This window comes from Pyrus communis, chromosome 5 (assembly GCF_963583255.1).
Source record: "Pyrus communis chromosome 5, drPyrComm1.1, whole genome shotgun sequence".
Classification (NCBI taxonomy): Eukaryota; Viridiplantae; Streptophyta; class Magnoliopsida; order Rosales; family Rosaceae; genus Pyrus; species Pyrus communis.
In genome coordinates, this window is record NC_084807.1 from 21032720 (window position 1) to 21047638 (window position 14919).

At 35.7% G+C, this 14919-nt stretch overlaps 2 protein-coding genes across 2 annotated transcripts; both read right to left on the reverse strand.

Moving 5' to 3' along the window:
* Positions 1 to 6058: 6058 nt before the first annotated feature.
* LOC137734889 (ATPase GET3B-like) lies at positions 6059 to 10691 on the reverse strand. The gene is made up of 11 exons (XM_068474205.1): positions 10478 to 10691; positions 9226 to 9437; positions 9035 to 9097; positions 8750 to 8860; positions 8399 to 8473; positions 8256 to 8324; positions 8107 to 8172; positions 7389 to 7463; positions 7205 to 7303; positions 6852 to 6986; positions 6059 to 6567 (listed from the first exon to the last, which is right to left on the reverse strand). The coding sequence occupies exons 1-11, from the start codon at positions 10671 to 10673 to the stop codon at positions 6430 to 6432; spliced, it is 1239 nt and encodes a 412-aa protein (XP_068330306.1). The 5' UTR covers positions 10674 to 10691; the 3' UTR covers positions 6059 to 6429.
* Positions 10692 to 12321: 1630 nt separating this feature from the next.
* On the reverse strand, positions 12322 to 14629 carry LOC137735474 (mitochondrial protein import protein ZIM17-like). Its single transcript, XM_068474905.1, has 2 exons — positions 14430 to 14629; positions 12322 to 13025 (listed from the first exon to the last, which is right to left on the reverse strand). Exons 1-2 carry the CDS (start codon positions 14506 to 14508, stop codon positions 12547 to 12549), a joined length of 558 nt encoding a protein of 185 aa, XP_068331006.1. The 5' UTR covers positions 14509 to 14629; the 3' UTR covers positions 12322 to 12546.
* Between the last annotated feature and the right edge of the window lie 290 nt (positions 14630 to 14919).

Genomic DNA, 14919 nt, shown 5'->3' on the forward strand with positions numbered 1-14919 from the left:
ACATCAAGATAAAGATATTGACAGGGAGAAACAAGATAACAGAACTGAAACAAGAAAAGAGAAATGAACGGTTTGGGTAACGAGAAGAAAAACGGAGATTTAAATCTCTAATCCTATAATTCAGGATAAGATTAACATTAATCACAAATGAAAAAATAAACAGCAATTACTTAATTAATCGATTTAAGGGTAAATTTGGCAATCTAATACAAATAAGCTTATGCGGATAATTAATCACTGGACCTCACCCGAAAAATAAAACAAATTAAGTTGGACTATAACTAATAATGACTTATAAAATTGAACTTATATTAAGTTTCTCCTTCTCCAAATTGGATTCTCCCTCTATTTTTTAAAATTGGACTTCTCCCTCTATTATATTATGTTCCCACCACCAAATTCAAAAACTTGGTTTGCCACAATCTAATTTAAACCCACCTCATCCCAAAATTGTGCCCACTCACTCTTAAAATATTAATTAAAAAAATTAGTAGCTATATTAAAGGGTTAGAAACTGGAAAGCTTCCAGTCCACCATTTCTCATTCCGTCTCACCTTTACTCTCCCAAAATTATAAGACGCTCATTCCAGCTCCTCCCCACTTCGAACCCACTCCTCCGTGGAGTCTATCCACCTCAAGGCTACTCCTTTGTCCAGTTCAAAGGCGCTCCTCTGTCCTCTGGTGACACACACCGACACACAAGAGGCCCAAGATACAGGTAAGGTTTCTGAATTTCAATTTTTCAATGGGTTTCTATTCTTTAGGATTTAAGGTCAAGTAGGCTGTTTATTTTGTCGAATATGGTTTATGGTTTGAGGACAGTGGGTTTCAGAGGACAGTGGGTTTGGGATTAAGAATCTAGGATGGGTGCAGATTTTTGGGATTGCAGGTCTCATTGAAATTATGAGGGATTTCCCTACCAGTACCATCCTAGTTGTCTTTCAGATAAGTATCCCTCATAGGGAACATATAGAATAGAGTGTGCGAGTACATCCATCATCCCTGGATCGATCATACTCCTATTACTACGTGACCCTGTTTTTTTTTTTTTTGTTTTTTTTTTTTTTTTACCATCCATAACGTCGGCATGTTAAATAACTATTTACTAAGGGATAGAGAAATCGATGGGGTCAAAGCTTCACCATGGTGCATAAGCATGATTGCTTTACACCACTACAATAAAACTGGATCTGCTCTATGTGACTATTAAGTGTTCAGATTCCACGGTACTCATATTCATGCCTCTTTTCGTATTTGATGTTGTGGTTCATTGAATGAATGCACAATATAAACTATAACTCTTCTAACACACTACACATTGTGATCCAGCTGTCAATCTTTGGTCTTTCTTTGATGATCACCTCGACAAAGATCACTCAACTCAAAAGTCACATGATCGTTACAGTACATGGTGGCATCATATAGTGTGTTCATCTTTTTTCTTCTATCAATAATTGTATGTCTTAATGAAAAGATTTTGTCACTTTTATTTAAGGATAATTTATGCATGATGATAAAATGTAGATAATTTGAATCGTTATAGAACTTGTTGATGTTACCTATATGTTCATTGGTGTAAAAAAATAGTTCTTGTTGGTGTAAATGAATAGTTCTTGTTGATTACACTTCTTTTGCAATTTGCAATGTAGATGGCTAATATGATGCTTGATGATGATGCATTTTTGGCATCTATGGGAACTCAACCACACTTCCAATTTGGTGTAGTCACCGAAAATGAATCATTTGCAACCAACCAACCCCATGAGACATGTAGTCGACATACGCAATCAAGTGGCTCTACTTCTTTGTCACCCACAACTCGAAAGAGGAATAGGGGAGTTAACAAAATACGGTGGGGCAGAGGGAGGTGCGAAAAACTGAATTTTAACAGATTTGGTCAAGCTATTTCTCCTCGTGACAATGTGGCCAGATTTGGGCGCTACATAGCCATGTTGGCTCGTGATGGTGGAATGATCCCAATTGATTCACCTGATTGGCGCCAAATAGAATCTTCGAAACTTGATCGAGTGTGGTCATTGGTCCAGGTATTGATGCTAATTTGTAAAATTTGACTTGTTGGATGCTTACAATCTTGTGTCACAACTTCATTATTGTTTATGTAGGCCACTATAGACTGGACAAATCCAAGAGCTGCTGGCAAAGAGGAGAAAGTCAGGGCTATTGTGGAAACGAAATTGCATGATCGTTTCAGGACATGGAGGGCAAAACTCCGTAAGTTGTATTATGTGCCCTTTGAGAACTCCGAGCAGAGGAAGCATTGCAATGATTCTAGGGTAATCCAGACACAATGGCAAACCTTGGTAGCTTTTTGGGATAAAATTGAAAATAAGGTTTGTAAAACTTTTCAACACTATAGTTACTATACTTCATTAAACCGTAGTTGAAACGAAATATAAGGTTCGATAACATGAGTATTTTCCTTTGTGGTGTTCTTTATTTGTTGTGATCCAGCGGAGATGTGCAACAAATGTCAAGAATCGAAAGATGTTAAAGACGAGTCACACAACTGGGACAACAACTTTTGCTCAAATACGGAATGATTATGTGAGTGGATTCTTGTACCATATATTATAATTTGATGTTGCCATGAATACTTGTTTTACATAGTACTGAAGATAGTCACTATATCTTATGATTGATAAAGATGAACATAAAGTTACAGGAATAATGCTACAGATAGTGAACATAACTCATGATTAACTCATAATCTTAGTCTTGTTTTCATTCCTGTTATAAGTACATGGTTAAAACTTGACTTAGTTTTTGTGATTTGTTCCTCATTTTGTATCATAGGTTAGTTTAGGGATCGTAATGGGATATTTCTTAATTGTGCTTGCACCTGCCTCAAATTGATAATGCATTAACCAAAAAGTAATAATGTCCGAGTAATGGAGTAGTTTTGTCAAAAAGAAGACGTTCAGCAAAAAGAAGACGTTGTCAAAAAGAAAACTGCAGTTATTCAGGTTAATGCTTGAACAAAATGAAATAGAAAACGAAAGCATTAAGTAGTCATCATGTCCCAATCCTATCAATGATAACTGGATTGATATGCATGCATATTTAATGTACGAGATCAATACAAACATCCAAATGTCTCAAAAACTATATCTCACATTTAATTTTAGTTCAAATGAGTATACATTTGACATAAACTAAAGTATTTTCTTTCTTCCAATTTTTCAGGAACAACGGTTTATTACCCTTATTGATGTTTGTGTTTATATATAGTGCACTATAGTTTTAGTCATTGTAACTGTGATTGTTTAATGATTGTGGTTGTTTTTGGGATTTTTTTTGTGTCTTAGGCTGAAGAACATGATGGAAATGAACCTGATCGTGTGACTTTTTTTCAAAATGACACACACAAGAGGACCTAAGCAACTCCCAGTTGATGATGAATCTGCTAGAATGATGGTAATTTGTACATTTTCACTTGACCAAATTTATTTCCAGCAACCTTTAATGAAATTTTATGCATTTACGAATGATTAAGGCTTTTTCAAACAGTTGGCGTTTGAAAATCTGGAAGTGGAGGTTCGTGAGTGTGGTGATGAGGTAACAACAGAGGTTCGTAATAAGATTTATGCAAAAGTGCTGGGCCCGGAGAAGCGAAATCAAGTGCGAGGCTTTGGCCTTGGAGTTGGTTGGGCAGATGTACCAGGAATTGTTACTGAACATCGAGGTATTTCTAGGGAAGTGAAGTATCTTCGAGAAGCTTATGAAGCTCAGAAACAAGCCACTGCTGCTGCGGAAGAAAAAATGACTCGTATGATGCATGAGGCAAATGAGAAAGCGGAAAAGATGAAAAGAGAGCAAGAAGAAAGCATACAAAGGCTTAGGGCCGAACAAGAGGAGAATTTGAGGTTAGCAAAGGTGCAAATGGCTGAGCAATTGAAAGCCATGTTGGCACATGTAGGCATCAACATTGGTTCATTTGGAGTGGGTGCTCCACAAAGTACTTCAACTCAGCAGCAAGGGTGTGGAAGCTCACACGCTCAGATTTCAACGCGTTTCGAAGGTGGAAATGACAAGAATGTGCAGTGCGGACCTCCAATTTCTAGTGCTATGATGCATGAGGACTGCCAAAGTGAGAATACTGGTTAGTTGTCATCAAGCAGCCCTTGTAGATGTGTATTTTGTTTATATATTGCTAGTTTAACCATTAGTACGTTTGACTTGGGGATACAAGCTTGGATATGTTATATTTTGTTGTATATAGAGAATCCCGGGTATGTCCAGCATAGGATAACATGTATTTTTTGGTTTAACATTTGGATGGGTTGTATTGTTAGGTTGCATGAATCGGTCTTAGCCGAGAACATGGGTTATGTAATATATTAACTTCACTACTTTAGTGCTAATGTTGATTTATGTTTAGTTTGTAATGGATGATTTGTAAGTTTCTAAATTTAGGTGGAAATTAGGTTCTATGAGCAACCTGATGATTTCCATGTTTAAATAAAAATATCCAATTATGCCACAAATTTTTAATTGTGCTGGAGTTTTATTGTATTTATTAAAATATAATAGTGGCACAATTTTAAAGTTGTGCCCTTGCTTTAACATTTATACAGCAATCTAAGCCTTTAAAATAGCATTTGTGCCCATCTTACACCATACATTCAGTAGCCTTTATTAGAGGTAAGACACAATAAGGTTGTATTTGTGCTTAGCTTTGGGCACAAAACATCATATTGTGTGCTATAAGTAATGGTGACGCCCATAGAGGGCACAGATACAAACTTAGTTGCTGCACTGTTGCTATTGGTCTATGAGCACAAATGTTGGTGTTTTTTGGCCTCAAAAGGCACATATAATTTTTTGTGTGCAGTGCTCATTTTTTTTGTAGTGTTTCGTATAGAAACATTTGCAAATTCTAGGGGATTTAGGCATAACGAGGAGGAAATAGATCACAAAGAATTAAATAGAAGGAATTATAAATTAATGTTGCAAATGCACTACATGAGCATTACAAAGAAACCTAAACTCGTCTTCAAAAGAGAAGTGTCAATAGAATAAAGGAAGTGTTATTAGCACTCCAAAAATTTCATTTTACTCCTCTCACAAGTATATTTTTCTTTTTAAATATAGAAAATTTAGAATGTAAAATAAAAATTTTAAAGTATCAATAACAATTCCCTAAAATAAAAAGACAACAAATTTTTACCAACCCATAAGTTTTATCTGATATGCATTTGACGCCATTCTAGGCGTTTGTTTTGACAGCATAGCCCAAACGTCAAATCCCTTCTATTTGAATTGATTAATGAATGCTTCTCACAATCCACCGATGACATGGAAAGGCTTATTTTCGGATCATTTCCATCAAATTCATTAATTCGAATTTTTAAAATTTAATTTAAATGTTAAAGTTATTATAATTTTTAAAAAAGATCTATATTTTTATCTGTTTGATCAAATTTCAAGAGTTTCGATTGATGAATTTGATATAAAAGATCCAGAGAGCCCCAATTTACACAATTTTTTACAATTTTTTTAACAATAGGGATCCACAATATATAATAAAGAAAAAAATTGACTCATCCTTTATAAACAAACTTTTAAATATCTTGTCAGCTCTCATTTAAAATTTGACAATCTAAATTTAATTTCTTCATTAAAAATGCTCTAAAAAAATTTGTAAACCAGTTATTTGCAAATTCTTTACACATACTTTTACAACGTTCATGTAAATGCATTTTTAATCACTCATATCTAAATTTTCGTAAACAATTTCTTTATCACTTTGTTGTCTAAATTCCTTAAAATTCGAAAGTTCCTCACCCGATACCCTGAAGAAAGATTCCTAATCAACTTGGCAGGGTTTTTGTTTATATTTTTATTATTTAATTAGCTCTCTTGCAGCCCTGTTTTCTGAAGTAATCATTAGCCTTGAATAGTTTTCCAGTCTTGAATTTTTATTTAACGTCCATGGGTTTTACGTTCGAATTCTGTTCCTGTTTATAATTCAGAAAAAAAAAAAAAAATGGCTTTACATTAAAAAGGAGAGGACATAAAATCATAAAATGATTGTATCTTAAGAGAATTAAACCCTCGGAAAAAAAATAAATTTTTCGTAAGCTTATAAATAGTTGGGCAACTTCCAAATTGCTAATAATTATATGAGATCTGAATCAAAATAATCTACCGCCAAACCTACATATAATGCTCGAATCCCCAGAACTATTAAGGAGAGGGAAAAAGCTTGAAACTATTACAAAATGATGCAATACTGTGTCAAAAGAAATTTTTAATTTTTTTTGGCCCAGCGGAGTGGAATGCCACTAAACGAAACATTCAAACGAATCAACCAAATTTCGGAGATACCGAATGCTATTGAATCGAATGAATGGATAAACAAAAAAGGTTATTTCTTTTATCATCATCTATTCTGTGCAAAAAAGATGTTCAATTCCAAATTATGTCTCCTAGAAATCTAAGGGCAGGAACGCCTCTGATCTCCACATCAACTAGTGGAGCCTGGATAACTGTCAAGCCAGAGAGCTCTGTATCCTTCTGGATCATATCAAGAGCACGCATCTGATCCTGAGGTTACTCGGAAGAAAAATTAATTAGAATCCTGAGGTTATTCGAAAGAAACAGAATAAATTGAACAAAATCGTGGATCTGCATTAAAATCTAACGTAAAATTTGTACGCACGCACGCACATGAGATGAAAGTGCATTTTCCTAAAACACTATTTTTTGCATGGTTTGGACAAAACTTCACCATTTTACTTGGTCAATAAGCATGCGTCTTGACGCGTTTGCTAAAACGAGAGTTGATATATTTGCTACCCAAACAAGTAAAAGGAGTCTCATTTACATACCTTTCTTTTAATTGAACAAAATTTGCAATCTGAGGCAGATGGGGGAAGAATCTGATTAACAATAAGTCGAGTCACAGGTACGCTTTCCTTCTTCAGAGAGGCATGCAACCTAGATGACTCACTAACGGCCATCACCTAGAGAACAAGAAAAAAATTGCAAACAATCAATGGGAAGCGAAAAATGCTAGTTAGGGATGAAAAACGAGAATAATATTATGCAGAGATCCATCTTTCATACAAGATTAGATTCTACATTGTAGAATGAATCATGTAAAGAGATTTCTATCAACCTATACTCGAGAAGGACCAAATTACAGCAGAAAGAGAAGTACGTCATATGACAAAGATCTTACTGTAGGTATTGTTACTATGACAAACTCTGTTGAATCAGTGTCACGAAAAAGTTCACGCACTTTAATCATCCTTTCCCTCAGTTTCTCTAATTTGTCAGCCTGGATTGAAGTTTTATGATAAAATATAAGTATACTTGTATTTGTATAGATAAAGTATAAAGGCAAGTAACGACATCAGGTTTACCGCGCCCATTTGGGGTTGCTCTTGCCCAAAAACAGATTTGATAGCTGAGGTGGCTGAAGATATCTTTTGTTTAAGCTGTATAACAGAGAACGTAATGATTAACATAAAATGTAAAATATTTGCAAATCAAGACAATAACCAATTAGTAGCAAACATGTCTAGACATAACTTTTACGTATATAAGAATGCTAACAGACTAGCCATATGCTTACAAGGAAATACAAGACGGTAAAAATCAAGTGATCTAAGGATTTTTCTTCTAAAAATGTTCAAAAGATGTAGCTTACTTATCAGGGAAGGACCAAACCTTATAAATTATAACAAAGCAAAAATAAAATAACGGACCTATTAAATTGTATTGACTAATGCTACTAAAGGAAAACTTGTGGACACCAAGATATTGATGGTACCATAAGAGTGGCAAGCACTTAAGCTAAAAAAGATTTTAGAGAAGCGCCAAGAAACTCTGAGCATCAACACCTGGCTCTACTCAGAGTAAAACTTCTAAGAAAACATTTAAAAAGTCAAAAACAACAAAAGACATGCACGTACATTTCCTCACCAACAATACTTCTCAAGAAGATCATCAAGCAACGCCGTCAATATTATAGTGTTTGTAAATAGAATCAAGTATATGGTGCATTTAACTCCAGAACAAGAAAGATGCCCGTGCACACATGCATATGCATCGTTATTCATTCTAAGTAGACATCATTACCTGCAATATCTTGCCAATTGATTGATCCAAAAAGTCTGGCAATGATAAAAGCCGCAATGTGTGACCCTGTTAACAATATCACATCTATAGTGAGCTATTTTTTATTTAAAAAGTCATTGAAGATAAAAACAGCAATTATATTCTCTCACCGTGGGTGCAGTATCAAAAACTATGCGGGTAAACATGCTATATTCTGGGGATTCAAGAAATTGCATCACCTGGAAAGAGGATTAAACATTAATAAAAGAGCTAAAAAGATTTTGTGTTTGTTGGTGAGCCAGAAAATACATACTTTGGAAATTGCTAGAGCTTCATCCAAACCAGGAGGAGGCGTGTCTAGTAATTCTCCCAGTTTTAAATCTCCTAACTTCGACCAGAAAAAGAAACACACATGATGAAAAAGAAGCAAGGATTATCATAAAGCATAAGCCAATCCCTATTGGTATAGATGCTCCTTTTACAGCTGCTATGTGAAAATCAAATATTAGTTAAATACTAATGTGAGCATACGTGTGCATGCACATGTGTACAACCTATCAGTTAGGCCTTAATGCTCAAGAACATCTACACAACATCAAATGAGATCAAAAGATGATAAACACGATCTAAAGTTGCAATACCAATATCTCAAATAGAGCTTTACCTGTTCCGCAAGCATCCCAAGGCCCATACCATCCATGAAATCTTTGACTCCTGTTCCACCATTTTTCTGACTTACATTACGGAATTCTTCCCTTGCCTTCTCCGGGTTTATCTGTGGCATAGCTATTAGTTTAGCTACATACACCACATATAAGATCACAAAAACCATCTTAAGAAACAAAACAACAACTTTATCATTATAATGATCACCCCATCAAATAATAGCACAAACAGAAGTACGTGAAGAAATTAGCAAAAGCTTTTATGGGAAGCTAACTCCACATACCTCAAGAGCAAAAAGTGGAGCTTCAGGCCCATCAACTGGTACAAGTGTCCCCCCAGCCAAATCCTACGACAAGATAACATGTATCATTATAATCTTGTGCACACACACGCATAGACATTATAACCAGTTAAATTCTGCTTTACAGGAAATGCAACTACTTCAAAACATTAATAAGTAAGAGCGTTTTAAACCTGGGCAAAAGAATCACTCAAGGAATGTGCTGGATCAGTGGAAACCACAAGAGTGGGATGCCCATTGTTAGCGAATTTTACGGCAAGTGAAGCAGCACAACTTGTCTTCCCTACACCGCCCTTCCCACCTAACATGTAATACTTTCTCTGAGTCCCAGCAACCATGTCATCAAACCCAGCAACAGCTTCTGCTGGAGTGGCCACTGATCTCACTGACAAAAATTAAGGCATAGTATAAGTGAAAAAGACTTATTCTGACAAACTCAAGTTTGAAATGAAAAACCCATGATAACATCACAGAACAAAACAAGTGCTGATGCCTTTAATCAGGGACAAACAATTCTACCAAGGGAACAGGATTCCATGACAGAAATAACAGTCAGTGTATGGAGTTGATTTTCCATACAAACAATTAAATATGTAGTTTGCTTGTCTAAACACGAGAGGGAGGGAGAAATAAGTCTCATTTTTTTATATATTAGACTCACAATTATTTTCACCCACATAGGAAGTGGATGGTTTCAAAGAAAGAGAAAAAAATTCACAAAAGGGGAAAAATCTGATTCACGGGCTGCTTCCTAATACATATTTTGCAAGAGTACTCATCTTCTTTGCATCATTCCCATTTCTTATACACTGGATAGTGGATCATTCCAACTTATTGGTTTTCAAAAATCAAGTTCTCAGACACGATCTTCACGGTTCCCATCGATTTAGAGCCAAACATATTAACAGACTCCGGCATACATACATACCAAAGTTGAAGTTCTTTGAACAGAAACACTTATCCCCAAACTCGAACCATTCCAATTGGTTATTGCAATGAGCTACTTTTACTCCAACAAATATTACAACAAAAAGAACCATTTCCTCATTCGAATAATCAAACGAAAACCTCCAAAGTATGTATCCCGTGTCTCCTTATTCGTCCATTTCCCATTCAACACCAATTTCCATTTCAATTCCTACCATATGTAATCCAATCCATTTTCTTCTCCACCAAGCAAAACCAGTTGCATAAAAACAATAATCAACAAAGCATCAACCAACTCGATACCGCTCTGAACCACACCAGTATTCAACCCATCAAAACCACCAATTCAAACAAAACCAATCCAAACATTCAAACCAACAAACTAACAAAACCGAAAAGTTTCGATCTTTTTCCAAACCAGATAGTCAAACACATAAAAAAAAATAGACCCACATGACAAATAACAGTTGGTATTTGAAGATTCAAGAAAGAAACTACCTTGCAATTGGAAGAATTTTCTGGGGGGTTTTGTGGCGGTGGAAAGTAAGCTGAAACCGAAGCTTTTGGGGAGAGAGAGAGGTCTGAGGGTTTTGGGAGCATAAGATAGCAAACCCACCATTGTCATGGAGTTTCTGGCGGTTAAGTTGTGAAGAATTGGTGTGAAAGTGGAGGGAATACATGTACTACTCGCCATGGTTCTTCTGGCAGGAGAGTGGAGTTTCAGAGTAATTTCCATTGGTCGGTTGGTATTTATATAAGCTCGGATTGTAGCCGGATGGAGCTCGAGTACTTGACCCGTAAACCATAACCACTTGTCTATTATTATTATTATTATTTTATTATTTTATTTATTTTTTGATCAATAGAACTTTCGTAATAATAACTAGTACAAGGTTCAAAAGAACCCAATATAAACAACAATAGATAAAGTAAAAGGCTCAAGCAAAGTGAGAGAAGCAACCTAATATACAACAAGAGGCCCTTACAAATTTAGGCATGTAGGCTACGATAACAAACAACAACAAAATCCTAGTTTCAAGCAGCATAAACAGACCATTGCCGCTGCCATATCCTCGGAAGCCTAACTTTTGACCGAGAGAATAAACACCAGATGCAAGTCCCCTTCACAAACACCTGCAAATATATACAAACAAAATATCATATAGATAGATAGTGAGGCTAAGAACCCCATTTTCGAAAGTAGGGACTGAAAAAAAATCCATTGAGCCGAGTTTCAGACAAAAAAGATAGAAAAGGGGTACTTGGCCTCGATGGGGATTCGACATGCCGGTTGGGGAGGGAAAGTGAAGGAGGGTAGTGGATCTAGAATCCAATTTTTGATTGGAGCCTGCCGATCCGAGTGCATGTTGGGATAGAGATGGAGTATCACTGTTAAAGAGGAAGGAGGAAAGAATTAAAAGACAGAAAGCAGTAAAAGTAGGCGAAAACAGTCGAATAAGGGGCGTGAAGCCCAAATTTGAGACAAGCTCAGGGAATAGTTGAGACCTGGCTCAACGGAAATTGAGATAAACTTAGGGGAAAATTGGGAATAAAAACGAAGGAAGGAGACTGGAAAGAGAAGAGGAAGAGGAGGTGGATGCTAGGAGGGGGATGGGGCATAAGAGATGAGAGATGAGGAAAAGGATGGAAAAGGCGAAATCACTTGTCTTTTTTGTTTTTCTCTATTACAAAAGCGATATATATATTTTAACAACTATATTATCCATACTAAAGGGGAGGGGGATAAACTTGGGCTAGCAATAATTTGTTTCAAATTCACTTTTGCCGAGAATCAAACCTAAAATCTCTCATTTACAAATGAAGAGGAATACCACTAAACCGTAATACTAAATGGCTACCTTTTTTCTATTGTCTTGTATTCTTGAAATTTTAATGGAACAAGTGAATATCACAAATGTGGATTAGCTTAGTGATCAAAACAACATGCTCGACTAACGTAATTGGGTTTAAATCCACTTCCAACCTTATGTTGGATCAGAATAATTTAAGTGATCTAGTGGTATTCCTCTTCACTTATAAATAAGAGGTGTTAAGTTTGATTCTCGCCAATAGCAAATTCAAATCAACTTATTATGGTTGATCCATTGTAAAATTTAGCCCATTCCCCTTCCCGATAATGTAAATAGTATTAAAAAAGGGAAGTGTTACTCCAAAAATCTCATTCTTCACTCCTCATAAGTGTATTTTTCTTTCCAAATATAGAAAATTTGGAGTGTAGAATGAGATTTTTGGATTGTCAATAACAATTCCCTTCAAAAAATATTTACATTGTTTTAATTTAGATCAAATCAACCCTTTGCCTTTTCCTTAAATTCAGAATTACGGAAAAAGGCTTGCAGATATCATATAACAGCACCAATCAAAATCGAATTATACATATGTGGGTTGCTTTTCTTGTATTTGATCAAATACACAACCACCAAATTATACTAAAATTAAAATAATACTACATATGGGTTAACGCCTAACGCAGAAGCATATTTGTCTTAAAGAAAACTCTAATCTACCTGCCATGAAGCTTCTGAGACTATTCAAATTGCTCAAGTTCAACCCTGAGGTTTCATTCCGGCTATGTCTTCGAGAGTCAGATTCAACGTATCAGCAGAACCTTTCTTCACCTCTTCCCCACGGGCAGCCAGAAATTGCTCAACGTTGGATGGTTTTCCAAAATACCCGAGATGATCAGCAATCAGGTGGAGATTGTTACACCCGCCACAGCGAACTACCACCACACCTTTCTCGTATGATTCTCTACTGCACGTCTTCATGGATCTTGTTTCACAGACAGTGCAGGTAAAAAGCATGGCCAGGTCATGCCTTGGGGATATTTTCTGCCCGGAAGAAGCAGAAAATTTGGTATCGGAACTGTTTATAGCGTTCGCATCATTATTGGGTTTCGAACTGCCATCTTCAAGATTTGCCAGATCCTCATTAACCAGATTGGTTGGATTTGTTTGCGTCTGAAGATCTCTTTTGTCAAATCCATATCTTCTGAGTATAGAACTTGCAGAAGGAACAAATTGATCTGCCGCCAACAATTTGTATGAACAAAAACAAGAAAAGTTAAACGGAATAGTATACAGTTTAAGCATGAAAATATTTATCTTTAAAAGAAATCCATGGAGAACCTATAAATGACGGGCTGAACCAACAAGTTCTTCAGCATAAAGGGAGAAACAAACGGAGGACTTTGATGGAAATAGATCAACAAATTCAACTTAGTATCCAGTAACAAGAATAGTTTTCTGTGTCTAATTGATGGATAGCATTATCAGATACTATGGGTGTCCATTTCTGTGTTTTGAGTGCGAACAAACAAGTAACGCCGATCTGTCCTAACACCATCAATAAAAGAGTAAACAATAGCCATTTACTTGAAGAAAAATTTCTGAGTTTCCCATATATTTTCCACCATCACATTTCTTTTTCTTTTCTCGATTAGCAATCTTCCACAAAAGAAATGGACCGTTAGCATGAATGTAAAGCTAAGAGGTCAAAAAACAAGAACTAGTGTTAAAATCAATATCCAAAGTATTTCTAATGTTACGAGAACAGAACTTCCAGATCCACAACGACAATTTCTAAACTTAGATTCTGAAATCACTGAAATCATATTTCTAACAACAACTTCAAGTCTTGTAAATATCACAAGTCTCCATTGCACACGCACAACCCTGTTATAAATGTATAAACTGCTAGGTATGTCTTGCATTCTGCAATAGTGCAATGAATGTATGAGTTGAACCTCAAGTTCAAGGTTCGGGTTTTCTACACAAGAGTCAGTAGACTCCAAGTTACAGACATACAGAAACAGTGTAGGTGTTGTGGGAATTTCATTCTTGCGAAGCTTGAGAGCCTTCGTTTCTGTACAGATACAGATTCTCTTGGAGCCTCAAGTAAAGAGAGCCACCATGTATTCCAGTCGCATCTCTTTTCTGTAAATGGTTTTTTATTAATTAGACGTATAACGCTTCCACGAACGAGTTTGAGCTCCGATATTCAATTAAGTCCGACTAATTTGTTTCAAAGGATTTGCTTTAGACAGTTCTTAGAACTCTATTTCAAAAATTGTTCCACCAGCTTTCCAAGTGTTCCATGTTAGAGATACTAATACGTATTTACCTAATAAAATCATCCTCCTAATCAGGCATTCAAAACTACTAAACAAATACCCATCAACACAAATTAGAGAAGATGTTCATGAATTAATCCCTTCAACTTAGTCTCCTAATCCATCAGGAACCCAAGTTGTGATATGATCAATTTCCTTCATACACACCAAAATACACCATAAATTTTTAAAATTTCTTACAATAGCAGTAAAATTTCATATTTTTCTGACGAAAAAAAGCATAAACACAAAATCGACTACGAAAAGCGAAGAATCGATGATCAAGATTTGTTGGGTTTTTGAGAGGGCGGGCCTAACCTTTGAAGAGATGGGAGTTAGGCTGCTGATTGCGGAGAAGGAGTGAGCCTAAGCGCCTCTGCAACATCGTAGCCGCCATGGTTGAGTTCTTGCTTGGATTGCTTAAGCTTGTCGGTTCGAGGTCGGTTTCTGTAAACGGTATTATGTAGGCGACGCCGCAGAGACAGTGTGCCCTCCAAGTTTTAAATGTCTTTGGATTATAATTCTATTAACTGGCCAAAAGGAAAAAGGCATAAAAGTCCTTTTATTTGGTATAAATTTATTTATTTTTATACTTTTTATTTGGTGATCAAATTAAAAAAATAATAATTTAGCCACATTGGTCTTTGAGATTGACATAACTCTTACATTGGTCCTTAAAATATGTAGATTTTAATAAATATTGAAAAATCACTAAATCGACATCATGAAACTCGTGGAACACTATAAAAGAATATGAAACATATGAAAGAATTTTTTTTTTTCATAATTATTTTAGCCATTAGATTTA

Excerpts from the sequence above, each read along its gene's own strand:
- LOC137735474 (XM_068474905.1), bottom strand. The coding sequence starts at position 14,508 with ATGGCGGCTACGATGTTGCAGAGGCGCTTAGGCTCACTCCTTCTCCGC. Across the intron at positions 13,026-14,429 it reads TAACTCCCATCTCTTCAAAG|ATCAATTTGTTCCTTCTGCA; the intron begins GTTAGGCCCGCC and ends TGTTGGCGGCAG.
- LOC137734889 (XM_068474205.1), bottom strand. The coding sequence starts at position 10,673 with ATGGCGAGTAGTACATGTATTCCCTCCACTTTCACACCAATTCTTCAC. Across the intron at positions 7,464-8,106 it reads CAATTGGCAAGATATTGCAG|CTTAAACAAAAGATATCTTC; the intron begins GTAATGATGTCT and ends TCTGTTATACAG. Across the intron at positions 6,987-7,204 it reads TCATAGTAACAATACCTACA|GTGATGGCCGTTAGTGAGTC; the intron begins GTAAGATCTTTG and ends CTTGTTCTCTAG.